Here is a 20,807-nt window from a genome sequence, read left to right on the forward strand (position 1 = left end):
CAAGGCTTAAGCTCGCATTAAGATATATTAGCCCATTCCGCATTCGAGAAGTTAAGGGCTCCTCCGTATAGGCCTATTAGTTGTAGCTCCTACCTCATTACACAATCTATAACACCTTCTATATATCCCTCCTTAAGCCGTACTACCTACGCGAAGGGGATGAAGCCCCTACAGAACACGAAGACATACTAGCGGATAGTGAGGAGCTGTAGTCTATAGAACGTATCCTATAGCATCGCACTAGGCGAGGCAAGAAGGAGTACCTCCTAAGATGGCAAGGCTATTCACCTAAATAGGACTCGTAGGAGGCCGAAGACTCGTTTAAGGATATAACTAAGTTGTTAGATGAGTATTAGACTAGTGTAAAGAACAAGAAGAAGGCTAAGGGCCTATAATGTCGCCTAGGAACAATGCTACCCCCGGGGTGCTATTAGCTGACTAATTAGAGGCCGGCAAACTAGGACAATAAGACTATACTAGGCGCACTACGACGCGTCTATTAACTAATCGCCTGCTCTTTCGAGGACTCTACCTCCTTACTAGCGCACCCTATAAGACCCTTCTCTTAGAGCCCCCTCTTGTTCCCTTATTCCGTCGAGGCCTCGAGGCCTAGGCAATCGGCGCGGCCGGCGCGGCTATATTAGTGACGGTGTTGCGGAGTGTGTTATTAGTTAAGGAAGAAGATTAGAAGCGAGGTGAAGTTGGCGCTAAAACGACTAGCGCCGCTATTGTTAATATTACTTGCTGTTATCGCTACGCCTATAGACACAACCTTACCTATACTACGAGCCTAAGGCACCCTTAATCAAAACTTTGATTAAAGCCTTAAGCCTATTAAAGGTTTGATTAAAACTTTGAGGCTAAGTTAAAACTTTGACTAAGTTAAAAGATTGAGCGACTAATGGACTAACTAAGGGCAAAACTATAGAGCTAAGCTAGCCGGGGTCGATCTTGCGGACAATAGGTTACTCCTCGATCTTTCCGACCCTTTAAGCGAGGCGAACCTCTACTACTGCACTTATAATAGCCTTCACCTATAGAAACTAGACGAGCTGTGTTTTTTGAAAAGATATAATTAGTTAACACTTAAAGGCTGCCAAACCTAACTAATTTAGGCTAGTAAAACTACGATAGTAAATAATAGCCCTCGTAACAATAAGAACAACCCTCGGAAGCGGACAAACCCTCGGAGCGGACATTTCTAGGTCTGTTAGAGTAGACGCAAAGAACTCGTACGATATTACTTAGAACGGAGGCAGTGCTATAATACCTCGTACGTCTACCTATTATAGTAGGGAAGACGCGCTCGTATTGTAATTAGTCGAAGGCCCTCAATTCTTATAGATATATATTACTTTATAGTTCATTATATATAGAGATAGCGCAGTTAGAGTTGTACATTGTGTTGTTTAGAGGTAAGGTTTAACATAGTTATATAATTAGGTAGTTAAGTGTTTAATTTAGCGCGGGCTAAGCAGCTTATTAGACTTGCTAAGTTAGCGGCAATGGAGGTCGAGATTGGAATATAGGCAGGCTACGAGGGCGCGGCCTTTAGAAGGGAAGCGTGTGTTAGGACCAAAGAGGCTACACGTAATTGGCATGTGACCAGGCCGAGTGAAGCTAGGGTTTCGATGCCTCAGGCAGGGCTTAGCGCTTGGCGTTGGGCCAACTCTCCTGCCTTCCTCCCTCTCCTTCTAGATCCTTATCGAATACTACACTGATTCACCACCACCCTATCTACCTGCTGACATAACCCTTCTCACAGTTATCGTTCCAAGATCGAAGAAGATTATGTCCGCAGGTTGAAGACCGAGACAGTCGAAGATATAAGCGAAAAGGCTGGAGAGTTGTGGGCATTACTTCCAGAGCGATCGAAATGGCTGTATCATCCTGCTCTGAACGGTCTCCGCGGAGAAGGATCCTTGGCGAGGACGGTGAGCGAGGTTCAGATAGACTCTTCCGAATGATGTGCATTGGAATGCTTTTTCAACTTTCTTCCAACCTCACCTTCGAAAGTGTATCGACTATTGCTTGAAATGTCGTCAGGGCAAACAAAGCTTCATCAAAACGGAGATACGCATTGGTTGCAGGCTGGTGCTGTGGCATCTCGCTCTCCGGTAAGGGCTCGCACCGCCGTCCGCATCGGATCTCGACCAGCTCCAGCCCCAGCCTCCAGGTTCTCCTCGTCCGCAAAAGTCCCTCGTCGGGTTCATCAGTCACTACTGTTGTCCTGTACGCGCATACCCTTCCAAATCGAGGACCTTTAGTGTGTCTGCCACGTAGTGCTTCTGCCGCGGGTGCCCTTGAAACTTGCTCCTGACAGCGGCTGCCGGCTTCTGACATTTGTGCTGTGATGAATACTGCAATGCTGCCATCCGCCTGGTGCAAGGTGCGAGGTGCGAGAAGCAAACGGTCTCCCGAGCCACGCGCAAGACAAAGCGGTGATGTTGTAGTACACGTGGCCCTTCCGATGGGAGCACGGCATATCATCATGAAATCTGCAACGTGCAAGTTCGTTTCCTGAGGCACAGAAGTGGTCGTACCTTGCTGATAAGAAGCTGCATGCTGCATCATCGCCCAACTCTCGTAGTCCACGAGCGAAACCACAGTCGAGAATACGGAGGTGCGGCTCTTGAACATGGCAGCCCTGGTGTACACTTTCGTCCGACACGTGTGTGACGCAAGCGCAATGAGCCTGCATGGTCAAGCATCCCTGACTTCCTCGAACCTAGTCGGCACAAACGAGCCGAATTCGAGTTTCAGAGTGCCCGAAAAGGAACCAAACCCTCAATGCCACGATTCTTGGACGAAGATCCAATTTCGAGTGGCCTGGGTGCATCCCTCATCAGAATGGGGAGAAAGAGAGGGGTGCAGGGCGGGAATCATGTGTACAACACTAGACTCTTAAAACAGCTGCTCTAGATAAGATATACACAGACTGAACATAAAGAACATGGATCATACTCGAGACATCCGCTATGCAATTGTCATTCCCGCGCTGAGGGTATTACCTGGGCTATTTCCTGTCCAAAACCATCCTCATGATTTGATATAGCCCAATACTGCTTTCTCTATGTCCCTTCATCCACATCGGATCTGGTTGCCATTACACTTAATCTCAATATGTAGGTGCGGCTGGTGCGCTCGTAGGTGCTGACTGGCACGCGCAAACTGTCTCGTACTCCGTAACGTAAACTGTCACAGTCTCTTCCCCTTCCTCTTCTGGAGACGCTGGGTAAGATGGTGCAGACGTGACAGCTGGGCTTCCGTAGGCTTGCGTCGCTGTTGGGTTAGACTCAGCAGGTGACTCGGCTGGCGATGATCCGGATGGTGAGCCATAGCCAGTTGCGCCTGGGAGGATGCCGCCAATCGCGCTGGTCAGAGCGCCAATACCATTTCCAACTTCGTTACCAATCGCCTCAGCAAGTTGCTGAACACCACCAGCCTTGCCCTTGGTGACATCGATGTTTGGCAAGAAGTCAGACCAAGATGGAAGGAGACCATTGCCAGCTCGAGTGGATGAACCAGACCAGAAGCTGGACTTGAAGCCCGAAAGCGCATTGGGATGAACCTCCTCGCCAGCGTAGATGATCTTCCAGTTGAGGTTCTTGGCCATGTATGGGGTGACGTTCGCCTCGCTCATATCCTCAAGCTTGCCAGCCTTGCACTGTTTCTGCAGGTGACGGGTGATTGGCACGGATCCAGAAGAAAGAATATCGTGACCAGACATGGCGCCACCAGCAAGAACACCCATGATACCAATGCAGTTGTCGTCACCGAGCCATGCGGAGGAGTCGTTGGAGGATGGTTGGCCATCGAACACGTAGACAGTGTATGAGCCGTTGAAGGCGTAGCGTGGAGTCTGCACATGGCACTGGTATTCGTAAGTGCTGCCATTTGGTGCGATGAAACGTGGGTCAACGACGGTGGAGCCGGGACCGGTTGGGGCAGGGGACTTGTGGGTAGCAGTGCCGTTCCATGCGTTGGACATGCTCGGGTAGGTCTTGGATGGAGCAGATGTTGCAGCAGATCCGGATGGCCCATTTCCAAATGGAATGCTGAGAGACATGCTGATTGGACCGATTCCCACACCAATGCCAAAGCCGCTGTCGCTCGCAGATGAAGTGCTCGCTGAGGTGCTGTAGAAGGCTGTTGGAGCGTGCGCGCGGGCAGCAATCGAAGTGGATCTCTCGGTGGAGGAGGAAGAAGAAGCCTTGTTGCCGCTCTTCTCGACGTCGTTGGAGACGGCGCTCGCGGTAAGATGGGCGTCCGATCCGTACAAGCTGTTGATGTAGTTGATGATGGCATCCTGGCTACCATCACTGGCGGCGAACTCGGGGTAGGTGTATTTGAAGGTGTTGGACCAGTCCTTGACGTCGTTGGTGGTCCAGAAGTTGTTTGCATCCTTGCGGAATGGCATGAGGGGCGAGTTCGCGTCCTGGGTGGAGCCAGATGCGATGGTCCAGGTAGCGTGAGGAGCAGTCTGGGAAGCACCGTAAATGTTTGGGTGGAGGGTCTGCCACAAGGCAAACAGGCGGTCAACGTTGGCGTGGTGAATCCAGAAGATTGGGTCGAAGGATGCCAAGGGAAGGTAGGTCATGTGGCCGCCGGAAACGCTGGAAGAACCAGCACCACCGCAGGTTGTGTGGATGGTGTTGTGGATGCCCTCCAAGCTGTTGGCGCACTTGCCAGTGGAAGAGCTGGAGTCATCGGTGGCGAAGTGGAGGTAGTTGTCGCAGTTGGTCAGCAGACCGTAGACCTGGTCCTGAATGTTCTCGCGGAGCTGGTTGAATGCTGTAGTTGCCTGTTGCTCCTGGCTGGTAGCACCCCTCGCATTGCTGGTGGGGTAGCGAAGAGTGGTGTCCCAGACGGTGAAAGGCGAGTAGTACATGCCACTGGAGCTAGTGAACTTGTAGTCGAACAGAGGGTTGCTGACGGTCTCCTGGCCATTTGGACCAGCAATGGTGAGCTGCTGGGCGCTGATGGCTGGTGGAAGCACATCGCCGCCGTTGTCTGGGTTGGCGGCCCAATCCCAGTATGGGATACGAAGAACCTGGGCAGCAGCTTGCATGCGAGAACCAAAGTCGCCGGAGAAAGAGGAAGCGACTTCAGCAGCGACCTTCAAGAGCTCCTGCTCATACAGTGCCATGTAAGCACGGTGCCAAGCAGGGAACAGGACGGAGTTGTGGGTGCAGTAACCGTCGGCACTACCGCAGCTGTCGCACTGCTCAACTCCATCCCAGCTCGTGCGAGGCACGCCATGAATGCTGGAAATGCCAAAGTAGCCGGTGGTGTCGCTCTGGGCAACCTGCTGCCACTTGGCCATGGTTCGAATGTAAAGGGACCATTCGTCGGATCTGTTGGCGAGATCACGGATCTCTAGGCGCGAGTGGATTTGGCCATCGCCCAGGCCGTTTGCGCCTGACGTGATGACCTGACCGGCGCGCTTCTGGAGGGCATGGTCAAAGGTGCCTGAAGCTGGCTTGTTGGATGGGTGTGCGGCAATGGTACGGAGCAGCGAGGCTGCCACAAGGAGCGACGAGAAAAACATGATGGATGCAAGAAGGAGGGAAGGAACAAAAAGACGGAAAGCGCATCAAAAGAAAGAGTGCCAGGTGCTCAGACGGCAGACATGGACCGAGCAGCGCAGCGCAGGGAAGGTGGAATATGGAAGGAAAGAAGAGCACGCGCAAGAGCAGGAGCAAGAGCGGAAGCAGAAGCTGCGAGAGGCAGCCGGTGCGATGGGCGCTGTGTCAGATGGAGACAGCGGCGAGCTGTGCGTGCAAAACTCCGGGCCAGGTACATCGTACATCGTCATCCGTCATGGGCAGCGGGCAGGGCAGGGCAGGGGAGGGCATTGCGATCATCACCGCGTAGTCCACACGAACACACAAGCGCCAGCGCCGTTGTGCTCTGGTCGCCGCGTTGCCAGGATCAGACGGCACGGCGCAGATTTGAATTTTGAAGTTTGAACTGGGGGTTAGCTATATATCAGCAACTGCAGGGGTGGCACGGGGCAGCCGGAGTTGCTAGCAACGCTGGCCCTACCAAGCCCCGCTAAACCTTATATAGATCGTAGTCTTAGCACACCTACATCCTCCGCTTATCCTAAATTTTCTATATAACCTCTTCTATTAACCCCTGTATTCTATAATAGACCTATCTACGCCTAACGACGTCGCTACCCTTTAGCGGCTTCGACAACGAGTATTTAACCTTATAGAAGACATTGAAATAGATACTAATAGGTAGAGTTTAATCTAGAAACTATATAGCAATTAATATATCTAGAAATCTACTAAGAAGCTGTCTATAATAATACCCTATATAGAGATAGGGCTATACTATAAGAAGTCCTACTTCTATTATATAGAAAAGCAGCGCCTTAATAAGCTAAATAAGGAAGTAGTAGGTATTAAGGACAGGCGTATATTTAAGCCGCTTAAGAAGGAGTATAGAATAGGCTTTATTACTAAGGTTAAATACCGTAATAATAAGGCTACTAGAAGAGTTAGTATTCGTCGCTATACTACTATAACTAAATATATATATACGCTCGACTATCTTAATAGCTAGAAGGTTTGCTAATATATTAAAGATAAGGTTAAAAAGCAAATCGATTACTCGCTATAAGCTAGAAGAACCTTCGACGCCTTATAGGGGCAATATAGTAACAATCTCGGTATCTCTTATCTCGATATTAGTGCTATAAATAATACTACTAAACAATCGCCTTATTATAACCGTAACAAGCGCTTTATAACTTAAGAAGAGAGAGGCAATACGGACCTTTAATTATAGGCTATTATACGGACTATAAAGGAGTATAACCTATACTTCTAATAGTTTAGTATTAATACTAAAGATAGCATTAGGAGAGGCTTTGTATAGGTAATAGAAGAAGGTATTTAGTTGTTAATAAAGTACGGCAAATTAATACTACTAGACGATATATACGAAGTTAATTAACTAGATTAGAAGCTATTTAACGTCCTTATAAGCGACGACAACCTTAAATAGCGGCCTATAGTATACGCACTACTAGAAAGCAAACATAGTGTTGTCTACGCGTAAGCACTTAGCTATATAGCTTCTTAGGGTCGTTATAGTAAGCCTAGCGGCTAGCAGTTATAATAGTCTATTCTTAATAACTCGGCATCTAAATAATAGGCTATTCGAGACATATTTCTATAGGTTTATACCTACCTATGCTAACGATACTCGTTACAGACTATCCGCCGCAAATTTCCGCTTAAGAGTGCTTATAAGAAGGTCTATAAGAAGCTCGTATAGGTTATACTATACGTAGAGTCTAAGGAAGAGGTAGAGGTTGGAATATAGGCTGCTTTTAATGCCCTTCCTAGCAGCAAGAACGACGAGAAGTATAGCTATATAGAACGAGAATAGTTAGTCGAGTACGCTTAGATATAGACTACCTACTAGCGGAGGAACAATCTACTGCTTATACGTATAAGTACTATATAATAGTACCTTCCGTCCTCTTAGAGCGGGTATTTGCTAACTGCTATTACTTAGGTATATACAACGTCGCTAGTTAAGGGTTACTACTCCGATTTTAAGAGCGATATTAGTACTATTAAGGGCAACTTCTTACTCTCCGGCACCCTTATATACTCGCTAAAGGTAGATAGGAAGTAGTATAACAATGCTAATAAGGCTTCTACGAAGGATAATATACTTTACCTATTTAGTCGACTATAAGGCGATTGCGAGCAGTTTAACGAGCTTCTATATTGCCTTTAAAGCCTTATTACTAAGCAGTATCGACTCGCTTAGAAGCGCGCTAATAGCGGCCTTCTAAATTAGTTACGATATTAACTACAGATCGATAACTATATCCCTAATATATACTAGTATTACTTCTAGAAGTAGTATTACTAACCGTATCGCTATATCTAGTACGATTAAGAGATTAAAGGCAGTAGAATAACTGCTTAATAGGTAGATTGCTATATAGACTGTTTCTTCGACTCTAAAGGCTTTAATAGCGATATTAACTTAACTAAAATATACTTAGAATAGCTTATTAACGAGAATCTACTAGAAGAAGATAAGGAAGGTAAGGTAGAGACTCTTCGTACTATTACGAAGGACCGTTACCTTCTATTACGTAGTATACTCGAGAACATTATATACAACTATTATTAGAAGGCAAAGTAGGCGGAGGCGGTTATTCTAGCTAACTTGTTATACGCCTATCGGACTAATATTGCTATATAGTATTTGTCTAAATATATACGACTATCGGCAGCGGTAGAGCTATTATAATAGCTCTAGTAGTATCGATAGCGATACGATAATAGCACGTTATTTGCTATCTAATAGGCGTAGGTCGATATAGGCGTAGGCGCCTTACTATTAGTCTACTAGTAATAACAACCTCGCTAAATATAATAACCGCGATAGGCGAGGGACCTATTCGCGCTAAAGAAGGGCACTTAGCGCGCGCTAGAGTATACGGCGACTACTTTCTATACTAATTAGTATAGAAACAGTTACTACTATCCTCCGCTGTCGTTCTAGGCCCCTCTACTATCGCAATTTAAGCCTACGTAGGTAACTAACTTAGTACTATAGAATATATACGCTATAGGCGACGGTACTTTCTAATATAGTATATCTTCTTTAAACGACGGCAGTTTAATAGACGCAATGCGCTAGGTCCTTTACTAATAGCGCCTTCTATATATGCCTACTATATCGAGTAGTCTTCGCTACTCTATAGTAGCCGCCGATATACCGACGCTATAGCTATTAAACCTATTAAGATATATACTATAAGTCTATAACAATAGTCGCTAATAGATATATTATAACTTAGTAATTAGTAGGTAGGGGTATTTATTAACGACCGACGATACTTATTAGAAAAACAGCGGCGGCTATTTAATAGTAGGACCTTTAGTAGTAATCTATACTATAGCGGCGGTAGTAGTAGCGGTAGCGGTAGTAGTAGCAATAGACAATAAGGCAAGAGCAAGTAGATATATCTCGAATTTAGCGTAACGGCTATACTATACGTTAACTTTAGCTTTATTAAGTTATCGCTAGCGACCTTAGTAGAAATTACTATATTCCTAAAGCCCTTTTAAATTTAAAGCACATTTTAACTAAATTTATTAGGGGAGTTGCTAGCAACTCGAGGTAAGGGGTGGGATTGGGGTAAAAGTGGGTCGAGCCAATCAGCGCGAGTTGCTGATATATAGGCCACTGAACTGGGCCTGCCACACGTGACACGCTCGGATCAGCACGCCGTGCAGTGTTCCTGCCGCTTGCTGCGTGTTCCTGCGTTAGCCTCGTATACACAGTTTGACCACACACCAATCATTGTTTCAGCATGCTGCGCTCGTCATCATGGGATCATCCGCTGTTCCAGGGGCCTCGCACCACACGGCACACTGCTTCACGCACCTGAGATGGGTGAAGCAGCCTTCAAGGGGTGGCACTCAGCCTCGCGGCCACTTGTTTCATACTTCGATCCCATTGAACGTCTCATACCGATCTCAGAACACGGCAATCATGCCTTTCTACGACATTATTCTTATTTTTGGTCAGCAATGCCAGCGAGGCCTTGGACTGAGTGCCGGAAGGGCGGCAAGATATACACACAAAATGCACAATTGAGCCCCATTATTTCCAATGTGAAGGATAAGATCGCTGGGCACTACCGCCAGTACAGTGGACACTCAGCCTTTGTGACCTTCAGCCACGCATCGTCCAATGCTTGAACGATGGCATCAGGCAACGGCCCTTCTTCAACGTGATCCAGATTAGTCTTCAGCTGCTCCAGACTGCTGACTCCAATCACAATTCCATCCCCAGCCTCCATATCCAGCATGCTATGATGTACACACCAGCGAAACGCGACTTGAGGTAGAGTCAAATCATGCTCCTTGGCCACACGCTCCACCATCTGAAGCGCCGTGAAATTCGAATCTTTGAGGTATCGCTCCCGATATTGTTTTCCCATTTTAGGATCAATCTCCGAAAAACGGCCATCGGAGGGTGTTTCTCTGCTTTTGTACTTGCCACTGAGGACACCGCCGGCTAGAGGATTGTATGCGAGGATGTCAATGCCAAATTTTCTGCAGCATGGCACCAGCTCCTCTTCGATGGCTCTTGTCAAGGAGTTGTACATGGCTTGATATACAGTCGGCTGGATCCATCCTCGCTGTTTTGCAATGCTGCAAATTTCTGCCACCTCCCACGCAGCGTAGTTGCTGATGCCCAGCCGCTTGAATTTGCCAGCATGGTGAAGTTCATTACATGCTTCTAGAGTCTCCTCGAAAGGGACAGAACGATCAGGAGCATGGAGGTAAAACAGATCGACTTGTTGACCTCCGAGTTCTGCGAGGCTGGTCTCTAAGTTCTTCTTGATATTTTCCTTCGTGTTGTCTCCGGGCTTCTGCGGGTACCACTTCGTTGCAAGTGATAGGCCTCGTTGTTGCCACTTAGCTTCTCTGGTAAAGCTCTCCTGCAGACCGCCAACGTATGTTCTTGCAGTGTCGACTTCATTGTATCCTCGCTGCTGAAAATGGTCCAGGCACTCTGTGAACTTGGTGATATCCGTCACTCTAGAGCCATGATACTCGGATCCAGGTGGGCCAAATGTAAGGAGCCCAAGTACCACTCTTGGCTTGCTCACCCGAGCCATGAGTATGGGCAAGTTGCTTATCTAGATTGAAGATTGACCGCTGCTTAGGCCTGTCAAAGTCGCAGAATGATGGCTGTATGAGAATATTCAAACACTGACACCTGTGTTGGCCATAATGACTCGAATATACTGGCAGAGTAGATAGTTGGATATGATGCAGGGCAGGGCACGGTAACAGGCAAAAGATGCATTCATGCACCTCCTACTTTTGTCCATGCTTCGCCGTGACGCCAACCCGCTGGGCCTGAAGTATTTCCAATTCCATGCTCTTGATCTCGCCCACCATCGTCGCCGTGTCGATGTCGATGTGCTCGTCAGTTCGTGGAGGTAATCTGCATTGGTTGCACGCGTCCACATCGACAGATTCGCGGCGAGCTGTGCGATTTCGTGACAAGCCTTCCTGGCGGTACACTCTAACGTCTTTCCAAACATGCCCACCAGCATGAGGCATCGGCGACACTACTTTGTTGTTATGATGAGACACGAGACGCCAATGTGGGATCGGAGGATGGACATGGCGGCAAGGAAGGAACAGGCCACCAAGTGGTCTTGCTCTCACTTCCAACGCTTATTTCTGACAGCAGACATTCCATCGTCAAGTTTCAACCGAAGTCAACCCTTCGAGGCGACGAGTCTGGCACTGATGACATCTCCTCGGCACTGCATTGCAGCTCAGGCTATGGCCAAGATTTCAAGGACTCAGGATGCAGTGTGCTCACATCCTTGCCCCAGTCAACCCACTGTTCTCTGAGAACACTCGAGCAATACCGATGACAGGCAGTACAGAATCAGCAGGGTCGCTACTGCGCGGCCGGCGCCACATATTTGGTTCTCCTTGATTTGAGATACTATGGAACGATGGCTCCGATTTTCTCCTCCTCCGCCGTATTCTACGCTGCGAGTTGCCTATCTACCACTTATTAACCTACATCATCTGGCACTCATTCGCACGTCTCCTTTACAATCGCCTTAGCGGCCGCAAGAATACTGCCTTATAAGAAAATATATTCGTTCTCTAATACGACGTATTACGATATTAAAAATGTCGCGGTCCGCTATACTAGTAATATCCTACTAACGCTACTCTCCGAGCTGTTACTCTATAGCCTAGACCCTAGACGCTATCTTGTATATTAGTATTACGTTCTTCTTTCGACTTCGCGTTATACTTATATAGATTAAAGGCGAAAGCGATAGATATTTAAAAGGCATCGAATTATAGGAGGCACTAATATTCGAAGCTCGTAGACTACTCTACCTATAGCTTCGTATATAAGCCCTCCCGCTTATAGAACTTATTAGTAACTAGCTTCTACTCTTATATACCGAGTGTCGACGACTATACTCGTAACCGGTCCGTAGCCTTACTTAAGATAGGTACGTAAAGTGCTATAACGTGTTAGGCCTAATAACTGTTGCTATCTTATGCTTTAGAGTATCTCGGCAGCCGAAGGCTAGTATAGGATTTATACTAGCAAGTATAGGGAGGAGCCCAAGACGAGAAAACAGAATCTTAGAAAGTAAAGTGCGAAAATTAAACGTACCCTCACCTCGACGACGTCAAGTAAGTCGAGAAATGCGAAACAGACACATAATAGAATTGAAGGGAAGAATTGCAGGAGATTTGCGCTGCGCAGAAATTCTTCGTGACCTGTCTTGGAATTGCAGTCCAAAGCTATAGTTAACCTTTGATCGCTGTCGGAAACTTTGTACTCATCACCACATCGTCGCGGCGCGCAGTCGCGGCGCGCACCAAAATCAGAATGGCGTCTAGCGACCACACTACTGGCCCCCGCGAGCAGATCATGGGTATGTCAATGAAGCGGTCCAGTCGATGATCTATACTGACGAGTCTCAGCAAATGCCACTATCGCTTTTCCTGGCAAGATCTCCAAGAACGTCGACCAATACATGAACGCGCCACACGAGATTGTCGACGTGGTAGTCGTTGGATACGAGGGACTTGGTGTCTTCTCTTCGGGTAAGCAAGCTTCTCTGGTGAGCGGACGAAGCGTCTCTCTAACGTATACTGCTCCGGGTGAGCTCTGTAACAGGGTTCGAGAGTGCTCTTGAGTCCTTGTCGGCGTTGCTGAGAAGGATCTTGGCCGAGGACAAAACCGGCGTGCTGGACCGAGAAGAACCTGCAGGACGGAACGCCCAAGTGGGACCAATGCAGTGCATTCCGTGAGGGCGAAGCGGCTAGCGGCGAACATTATGGAGTATGGAGTTGGATATCATGCTTGGTGGATATTGATGAGCGGATTTGGCACTGCTTTAGATGCCTGCTTATTTTGCATGGGAACCGGCGCTTACACCAAAAACGTATGACACCGGATCGCGAGACAGAGCTTGGGTCGAAAGCTGTCTGAAATCGTAGTGTCAACTCACAGTTCACTTTCGAGGCTGATCACATTGTGTCTGATTCCGTGCAGCTCCCGAATCTCTTACTCAGGATGCCCCAACAGTCGCCAAGTTGCTCATATTGACCACCCTCCCACCTCCTCCAGGCCCAGCCTGCGGCCTCTTTCTCCATCCCGGTACCTCGCCACTAGCCCTGTTCGCCTTGCTAGTAATCACGCTCCAAGGCGGCGGAAAAGCAGCAGCAAGTACGACCTGATCCTCGGTACTCTGCTTCGTCCCAGACAAGACAAATTTCAGACTCGAATGCACAATGAATCCTTTGACTAAGCCTTGGTCAATCAACGACGAGAGGATCGATTCAATGTTGATTATTTCATATCCTGAGCCATCAGTCCGCTCGTAGTCCCCACCAGCGAAGTCCGCATCGATGTATGTAGGCGCTGAAGAGCCCTCCGCCAGCTTAAATGCGTTGACAAGGACATCCATGTCGACTAAAGGTGCGGTCTTCGTTCCAGGAGCGTAGCGCGCACCAATGGTTTTCCAGACACGACGCACTAGCGTCCGCCAGACATGTACTTCGCATCTGTTTCTCAATGGCAAAAGTACCCGGAAGTGCAGGAACCAGTCTGCATGGGGCCCGTTGAAGTCAAGAGCCTGGCGAAACAGTGCCAAGTTGCCAGTCCTCATTGCCTGCATGATGGGCGCGAAGTGCTCTTGGAACCCAATAGCTTCAGGTCGCTGGAGAAGTGCAGCTGAAGGAAAGCGACCAAGAATGATGTTTGAGGTGACCAAGTAGACTAGAATATGTCTCCTCTGGCGAATAAAATTCTCACCCGCTGAGCACTCATCATAAGCATACTGAAGTGCCTCTTGCGCTCGGTAGAAGTGGTTGTTCTGGAACAGATACCTGCCCAGGTAGTAGAGGTAAGTGACTCGCTCACTCTTGGGGTACAGCGAGAGCTGCGGAGATTGGTTTCCGATGTTCTCGAATATCATCGCGGCGTTGCGTGTCTTGCGGCACTGGAACAGAATCTTGAGACAGATGTTGGCAATTTTGTAGATGCCTTGCTTTTTGCCTTCGACTTTGTTGGCAGCTGTGGTCTTGTCGTTCATGCAGGCAGTGAAGGCGCGACGTAGGATCTCGGCAGCTCTCTCAGGAAGTGTCTCCCTGGCGCTGCCCTCATCGTCGCCACCAGATGCTGCTGCTCCCGCTGATCTCAGCTGGGCCATAAGCTCTGGTCGGCGATCGAGACCTATTGCCAGGCGGCAGACAACTTGTGCACACCTGACCACGACAGGGAGCATAAGAACGCCCAGTGTGCCGTGGCTCAGCGCGCTGTTTGCCCTTTCTTGCAAGCCAATGAGTAAGTCGTAGGTCTCCAGCAGTTTGCTGGTATCTTCGTTGACATCGCGAAGGTAGGACAAGTACTGTACCATGAACAGAATGAATGGCGTCCAAGTCGCACTGCCATCAACGCCCTCCCTAGCAGTGACCAGCATCTGTCTGCACTTCTCCTCAAGTGCGTCTTCTTTCTCCTGCGGGTAGTTTTGTTGTAGCTCCGCTATCAAGTCGTAGTAGAGCTTGCCAAAAGGAGGTTCTATCGCAATGTAGCTGGCAAGCTCTCGAGCGTTTTGCACCAGGATGAAGCCATTGATAGCTGTGAGAAATTGTCCGAGGACCGGCGTCCCTATTACGGAGAGCGCCATTCCTTTTGTGTTTGTTGTATGCTCAAGTGTCAATGGATCTCTAGGTTGACTTTGATCTTTGATGCGACTTGTCGAGCCGTTTTCTGTGGCTGGATCTTGCTCGCGGTCGGATGTTTCTTGGTTCTGAAAAAAGCCCAGATTGCAACGACCCAACGCGATTCTCGCCGCAAACCACTCCTGAACACACGGTAGAAAATCTAGTGTGACTTGCTGTTCTCTGTAGTCTCCAAAGCGATCGATCGCATCATCGCAGAATTCCCATATTTCTTCCAAGTCCAGACCGAGATTGAAATTTCTGGAGCACGTCTGCACGTAGTCATCAATCCAGTCCCAATTGAAGACACCAAGATCGAATGTATTTGGTTCTTGTGGCTCGAGGCGTGCTTGATGTTTTTGGCGTATGAAAGGGTCGAAAAGTGACGTGTTGTTCTTGTCGGCGTCGCGACTTGAGGTTGACTTCGGATTCGGATCAGGTGCTGCTGAGTCATTGTCACTTTCACAGCGCTCACGGGGTCCTCTACCTCTTTTCGTACGAGGCATGCTGTACTATGAGATCTTTCCTCGCAAGAGAGTAGGTAGACAGGACCTTGACCGTTATCGCAGAGATCAGTAGACCAGCATCAAACGCGGCACGGGATCCTGCATTCTTTGTTCGTTTGCAGAGACAATTCGCACGAGCTTCATTGTCAAGCACGCCTTTGACATACTGTACAACATTGGAAGATGGTCACGAGATGGACGTATACTTTCAAAAATCATTGCATTCCGTAACGAGGTAAATCTACACACGAGACCAAACCCGAACGTATCGGTAGAGGGCTTGCCTCGAAAATAAAGACCCCCAAGCAAGAGCAAGGAAGCAAATGCACCAGGCACCCGACTCCACTGTCCTCCACCACAGACCAGTGAGAAGACATTATGCACAAGCTAGCTAGAGTAAACGCCGCAGACATTTTGAAAATTCCGTGCCCATGTGCTAAGGAGAAAGCAAAGCCGAAACGTCACCAAGGTCGACTTGCCGAGGAGACTTGGTCATTCCCACCGTCCTCCGTTCCGCACTCTTGGGAGGCGCGACAGGGGGAAGCATCGGAAGCTTGGGTAGGGGAGAACGTGAAGGACTCCGATACGCTGTGTTGACACGCTTCATGCGGAACTCGGATTGAGTGCGACTGTAGTTTGATGAAGATACAGCACTGACTACACTGCCTGCACTGCCGGCACTTCCGTCGCTGTGGCGCTGGTTCGAATTGGTCGCGGGTGCAGGTGGTACGTCGATGATAGTGGGGACCTCTTGAAGTGGTGGGCGGTTTTTGGCTGGTGGAGAAGTGGAAGGGCCGAGGTGCCAACCTCGGATTGCAAGATAGTCATGTATAGCTGCACGCGTTTCGTCGTCAAGGCAAGGGAAAGGATCAGAGTAGCTTCGATCAGTGCGATACTGTCCGAAAGACACTACATCGCCTGGCCCGGAACTGGTTTCCGGGTCACGGCCGGGGTACCAGCGGCCGTAGTCGAGGTCTCGCTGCTCTGTTCCGATGGTGATGGTGATCGACTTGACTGGGTTGGAGTGAGAGGGCGCGGCACCATCGCACTGGGAGGTCCATTTGGGCCAGCGGGACGGGCACCTGGAGGTGGTCCACGTGGGCCAGCGCCCTGAGGCGGAGGACCCTGTGGTCGTGGCTTTACTGGCACCTTTGACAAGCATGTGCGTGGAGCGACACCTTGTTGGCTGCGGTCCATGCGGATGCAGAGAGCCTGGCATCGATTAGCAATGAAAGCGTGAAAGGATAAGAAGGGAGACTTACCCAGCCGTCGTCGTACTCATGAAGCATGCGCACAAGTTGTCCTGAGCGAAGCTCGAGCTCGTCGTCCATGCTCGGCTTGAAGTCAAGTTGGACACGGTGAACGTTGTTGGGCTGGCGAGGGCCTACAGGGCCATTGGCAGGGCCACCGACTGGAATAGCCGCAGCAGTGCCAAAGTGTGCGTTTCTTGGAGTTGCTGGTTCGCTACCTTCCCAGGACGACTGCGGGCCGTGCTTCGAGGCAGCGGCAGAGGCAGCCGCGGTAGCAGCAGTGGCCGGAGCTCCTGCAGCAGCGCCATTCGACCCATTGGACTTGTGCTCGGGTTCGTCGAAGGGGTTTGATGGTGGACTGTCTGGCTGGGCCTGCTTCTCAGAAAGAACGGTCGCGTCATCGAATGGATTTTGGCCAGATGCAGTGCGTTCCCCAGCAGATGTGTGCTTCTCTCCAGCACCTGTCACGTCGAGCGTGTTACCAGCGCTCTTACGGGTTTCGCCTAGATTCGGAAGGAACTGAGTGACTGGACGCAGGCTGAGGCGCGGAGCAGTAGAGGCTGTACGTGTAGATCGAAGGCTAGCAGCAACTTTCTCGGTCTGTGTAGAAGAGCGTCGTGCATCAGCAGCTGCGCCACCAGCGGCGGCCGCACTCGCACTCGCACTCATGCCACCAGCCTCAACGCCGCGAGCGCGAACGTCCGCAAAGCTACCGTGCTTCTCGTCCAGCATCTTGCCCTGCTTCCGTGCGGCCTTTTTGCGCCTCAAGCAGAAGAGTACAAGACCAACGACAAGACCAATTGCGAGAATGACACCGAAGGCAAGGCCAGCTTTTGCGCCACCGGTCATTCCGCTGTTACTCTCGTCGGGGGTCGGTGAAGCTGTCGCTGAAGCAGTGTGAGTCGCCTGGATGGGTGTGCCTCCCATCCTGGAGACCTGGGCAGTCTGAAATGTCGTTAGCGCGCTCGTCGGGATGACTGTCGCGGTCGAGGTCTCCATCATAGTCGTGTGTCCAGCCTGAGCTGAAGATTTGGCCGCATCGTAGGAAGCTTGATGGCTGTTGACCGAAGGAGAGGCGGTAGCAGTAGCGGCTGCCACAATGTCGGTTGGAGAGCCGGTCAAAGTCGAGTACATCGCTGGTCCAGGGAATGTCTGTGACAAAGTCACGTAAACGACCGAGAGCGCAGGTTGGGCATTGTCGCTGGTGGCTTCCTTCTGCGATGCGTCCCATCCCTCAGGGACGTGCATTTTGACATTGTCGCTGTTCAAGTATCGTTTGCGCAAGGCAAGTAGGTCGCGAGCTTCCTGGCCACGAAAGACGCGGCCGTGGGTGTGTCGCTTGTGGAGAACCATGTTTCCGTAGTTGTCGTCGCCGCCGCCCAAACCCAATATCCCTAATTGCCTGTCCGCTCCGGGACGACTATCGTCGAGAGTCGGTGGAGAGAGTGTGGCTGGTACCAGGTGTACAGAAATGATGTCTCGGTGTGTGTGCGGGTCGATTGGAATGCGGGTGAAGAGTGAGATGGCCGTGTAGACGTGCCCGTCGCCGCGCGTGGAATGTGATATAGCAAGCGCCGCTAAAGATGGTCGAGTATCAAGGAATGTGTGCGACTGACAGCCCGCCTTGAACGAAGGCTGACGGGCTGCGTGGTCGGTGTGGTGTAAAGAGTGTAGGTCGACGAATGTCGCGTGGCGACAGCGAGGTGATGGTGTGCGGGCGGGCGTGCGAGCGAGCGAGCGACGAGAGGAAACGCAAGGCAAGAGATCAGCTTGAGGGCGTTAAATGAAGGTTCCTGCTTGGGCCTAGCGTGTAGCAAGGATGCAGGAACGATGCAGAGTGACCCGTGCTTGGCCACGAAGTGAGCGATCCCATTCGTCGCTTCCTCTGAGCCGCCGTTGCTAGCTATTTCCAGAGTAACTATCGATGTCTTCTCTGCTCGCAGGGCTGGCAACGCGCAGAGCACGTTGCATCGCGTCGACGTTCACGCGTTGTCTGGCAGAGACGTCATGATCCCTCTAGAGGTAGCAAGAAGAGGGTGCCATGCTCACATCGGCGCCGCGCCCTGAGGCCCAGCAGGAGTGAGGATTCGTAACACGGCCAGGGGTCATCACGACAACAACCTGGAAGCGCCGGCGAGGGGGCGCTTTCCAGTGTGAATCCGTGGCTTCACACTGTTTCTATGGCGATGCTATGATTCTGCGCAGGTCCGCTTCTCTTGGGACATCGACGCCGTGCTCCTCCTCCTTCTTGCTCTCGGGTAGTAGCGTGTTACTGTCAGAAATCGCCTGCCATCGCGCGCGTACTGTGTCCTACAATCTTCTGGGGAACCACCAGCAGTTGCTACGAGTTCAGAGTCTGCGCTGTCCTGTCCACCTTGGAGCTGCTGGAGAGCGCGCACGACTACGGCGAAAGGGTGCAGATATGCAGGTCAAAATTCCGATACACTGGCGTCACTTATGCTCTGACTGAAACAGATCCTCTCCACAACAATGAATCGGTGACTGAAACAGATGCAACGCTTGCAGCCTCAGGCAGCTGAGGAGAGGAATTGATCAACACCTCCATGAGCTAGAACATAAGCTTGAGAACCGTCGGCGAACTGTCGCTCAATTCTACGCCATTCCGAGGAACATCACAGCAGAACTCCGACGCATAGGAGTCTCGTATTAAAAGACCAAAGAAGCTGTGAAGATGCATTCCATCACGCCACGTAGTCTTCCATCTCGCTGTACACGAACATGTTATCCTACACATTGATTGCGGGCCTGCTAGCTGCAGCCTCGTCACCCGCAGCAGCAGCAGCAGCAGCATCGTGTACTTCGCACACCATTCCAGTGAAGACCAGCGCAAACAATGGCGTTATACTGGCACCAAACTTCGATCTAACATCGGTCTCTGGAGTAGAGTCGTTCCTAGGATCCGGTGCCGGATTTCTCGGTCAATTTGCTGGACTCTTGCCTGTCAGTGGCACATACCAGATAGCGGCGAAATACTGCACTCCAGCTGTTGGCGCTCCAGCAAAGCGAGCCAAAGAAGTCCAGATTCTGTTACATGGTGTGCCATACAATTCCGTGAGTCGATGTATCCAACTACCATGATGCCGATACTGATTGATATCCCTAGAGCTACTGGTTTGGGCTGCCTGGTAACCCCGATGGCACAGCAAAATACGATTGGGTAGAGTGAGTAGTATTTTGTCGAAATGCAGTATTCATCTCTCATCGGGTCCACAGATATGCTACAAGGCAGGGCTATTCGGTCCTTGCGATCGATAACCTTGGCGCAGGAGACTCTCAAAAGGCCAATCCCGTCACTGAAGTCCAGCAGCCACTCCAGACAGCAATCCTTCACCAGATCACGACCATGCTTCGAGCAGGACAGCTCAGCTTTGCGCCGAAGCCAAACAAGGTCATTTTCGTGGGCCACTCTCTGTCAAGTGTCATTGGCAATGGCATTGCCACCCACTACCCCAAGGACTTCGACGCCATCATTCTCACTGGCTGGTCCTACACGCTGATTCAAGCCGGCCCGGGTCTGCTTCTGACACTCCTCGAGCCGGCCCAAGTGCACAACCCAGCAAAGTTTGGCAGCTTCCCACCAGGCTATCTCGCCTTCGGATCTCGACAGGGCAAGCGCGACTCTTACTATGCCGAACATGGCTCCTTCAGCGCTGGTCTCGAGCAGTGGGACTTCGACCACGAGGATACCATCACCATAGGTCAGATATACAGCGCCTTCTCTGGCCTCCAGAAAGCCGAACAATTCACTGGCGATGTTTTGGCCTTGACTGGACAGGAGGATGCATTCTTTTGCGGACCTACCGGCTCGCGTGCTCTAGGACCACAGAGCTGTGGTACTGGAGCTGACTCGATTCCGGCAAAGAGCAAGGTCTTTTTCCCGAACGCTAAGTTCCAAGACTACCTCGCGCCGAACACCAGCCACGCCACGACATTGCACTACAGTACACCGCAGAGCTTGAAAGCTGCCCATGATTTCCTCGCGAGCAGTGGCTATTAGGAAACTAGCGAGATGACTTTGAGGAACTCTGGCCGACTGAACTCCCGTAGCCACCCCATAAATATCAATCCAAAACCTCAGGGCACCTCTATGTCATGCAGAGCATCAATTTTTGAAGAGTCGAAGCAATGACCGTTCTGATGATGCCGCACAATGCGATTCACCCACTCCCAAAGCTTTGGCGGGCGCGCGAATCGTCACTGCCGGAGCTGATTCCTACTTCCACCGCTCAACCGGACAGTGTCGAAAACCGCAT

At 50.3% G+C, this 20,807-nt stretch overlaps 5 protein-coding genes across 5 annotated transcripts; 1 reads left to right on the plus strand and 4 right to left on the minus strand.

Moving 5' to 3' along the window:
* Window positions 1-2,870: 2,870 nt before the first annotated feature.
* Window positions 2,871-5,667, minus strand: MYCFIDRAFT_211783 (uncharacterized protein). Its single transcript, XM_007930266.1, is given in 2 exon segments — window positions 2,871-2,953; window positions 2,969-5,667. The coding sequence occupies 1 exon segment, from the start codon at window positions 5,549-5,551 to the stop codon at window positions 3,119-3,121; it is 2,433 nt and encodes an 810-aa protein (XP_007928457.1). The 5' UTR covers window positions 5,552-5,667; the 3' UTR covers window positions 2,871-2,953; window positions 2,969-3,118.
* A 4,018-nt stretch (window positions 5,668-9,685) lies between these two features.
* MYCFIDRAFT_47168 (uncharacterized protein) lies at window positions 9,686-10,675 on the minus strand (the record flags this gene model as incomplete). Its single annotated transcript, XM_007929791.1, has 1 exon — window positions 9,686-10,675. One exon carries the CDS (start codon window positions 10,673-10,675, stop codon window positions 9,686-9,688), a length of 990 nt encoding a protein of 329 aa, XP_007927982.1.
* A 2,901-nt stretch (window positions 10,676-13,576) lies between these two features.
* On the minus strand, window positions 13,577-14,725 carry MYCFIDRAFT_1872 (uncharacterized protein; the record flags this gene model as incomplete). The annotated part of the gene is made up of 1 exon (XM_007929680.1): window positions 13,577-14,725. A coding segment is annotated over one exon (1,149 nt), but the record flags the coding sequence as incomplete, so codon positions are not given.
* Window positions 14,726-15,487: 762 nt separating this feature from the next.
* On the minus strand, window positions 15,488-17,174 carry MYCFIDRAFT_211784 (uncharacterized protein). The gene is made up of 2 exons (XM_007930267.1): window positions 16,546-17,174; window positions 15,488-16,495 (listed from the first exon to the last, which is right to left on the minus strand). The coding sequence occupies exon 2, from the start codon at window positions 16,443-16,445 to the stop codon at window positions 15,720-15,722; it is 726 nt and encodes a 241-aa protein (XP_007928458.1). The 5' UTR covers window positions 16,446-16,495; window positions 16,546-17,174; the 3' UTR covers window positions 15,488-15,719.
* Window positions 17,175-19,482: 2,308 nt separating this feature from the next.
* Window positions 19,483-20,533, plus strand: MYCFIDRAFT_111073 (uncharacterized protein; the record flags this gene model as incomplete). Its single annotated transcript, XM_007930268.1, has 3 exons — window positions 19,483-19,605; window positions 19,658-19,716; window positions 19,768-20,533. Coding segments are annotated over 3 exons (948 nt in total), but the record flags the coding sequence as incomplete, so codon positions are not given.
* Window positions 20,534-20,807: the final 274 nt, after the last annotated feature.

Source organism: Pseudocercospora fijiensis (assembly GCF_000340215.1).
Source record: "Pseudocercospora fijiensis CIRAD86 unplaced genomic scaffold MYCFIscaffold_6, whole genome shotgun sequence".
In the NCBI taxonomy this organism is placed as follows: domain Eukaryota; kingdom Fungi; phylum Ascomycota; class Dothideomycetes; order Mycosphaerellales; family Mycosphaerellaceae; genus Pseudocercospora; species Pseudocercospora fijiensis.

Bases quoted from the DNA above. Each gene is read 5' to 3' on its own strand.
- MYCFIDRAFT_211783 (XM_007930266.1), bottom strand. From the start codon at position 5,551: ATGTTTTTCTCGTCGCTCCTTGTGGCAGCCTCGCTGCTCCGTACCATT.
- MYCFIDRAFT_211784 (XM_007930267.1), bottom strand. From the start codon at position 16,445: ATGCTTGTCAAAGGTGCCAGTAAAGCCACGACCACAGGGTCCTCCGCC.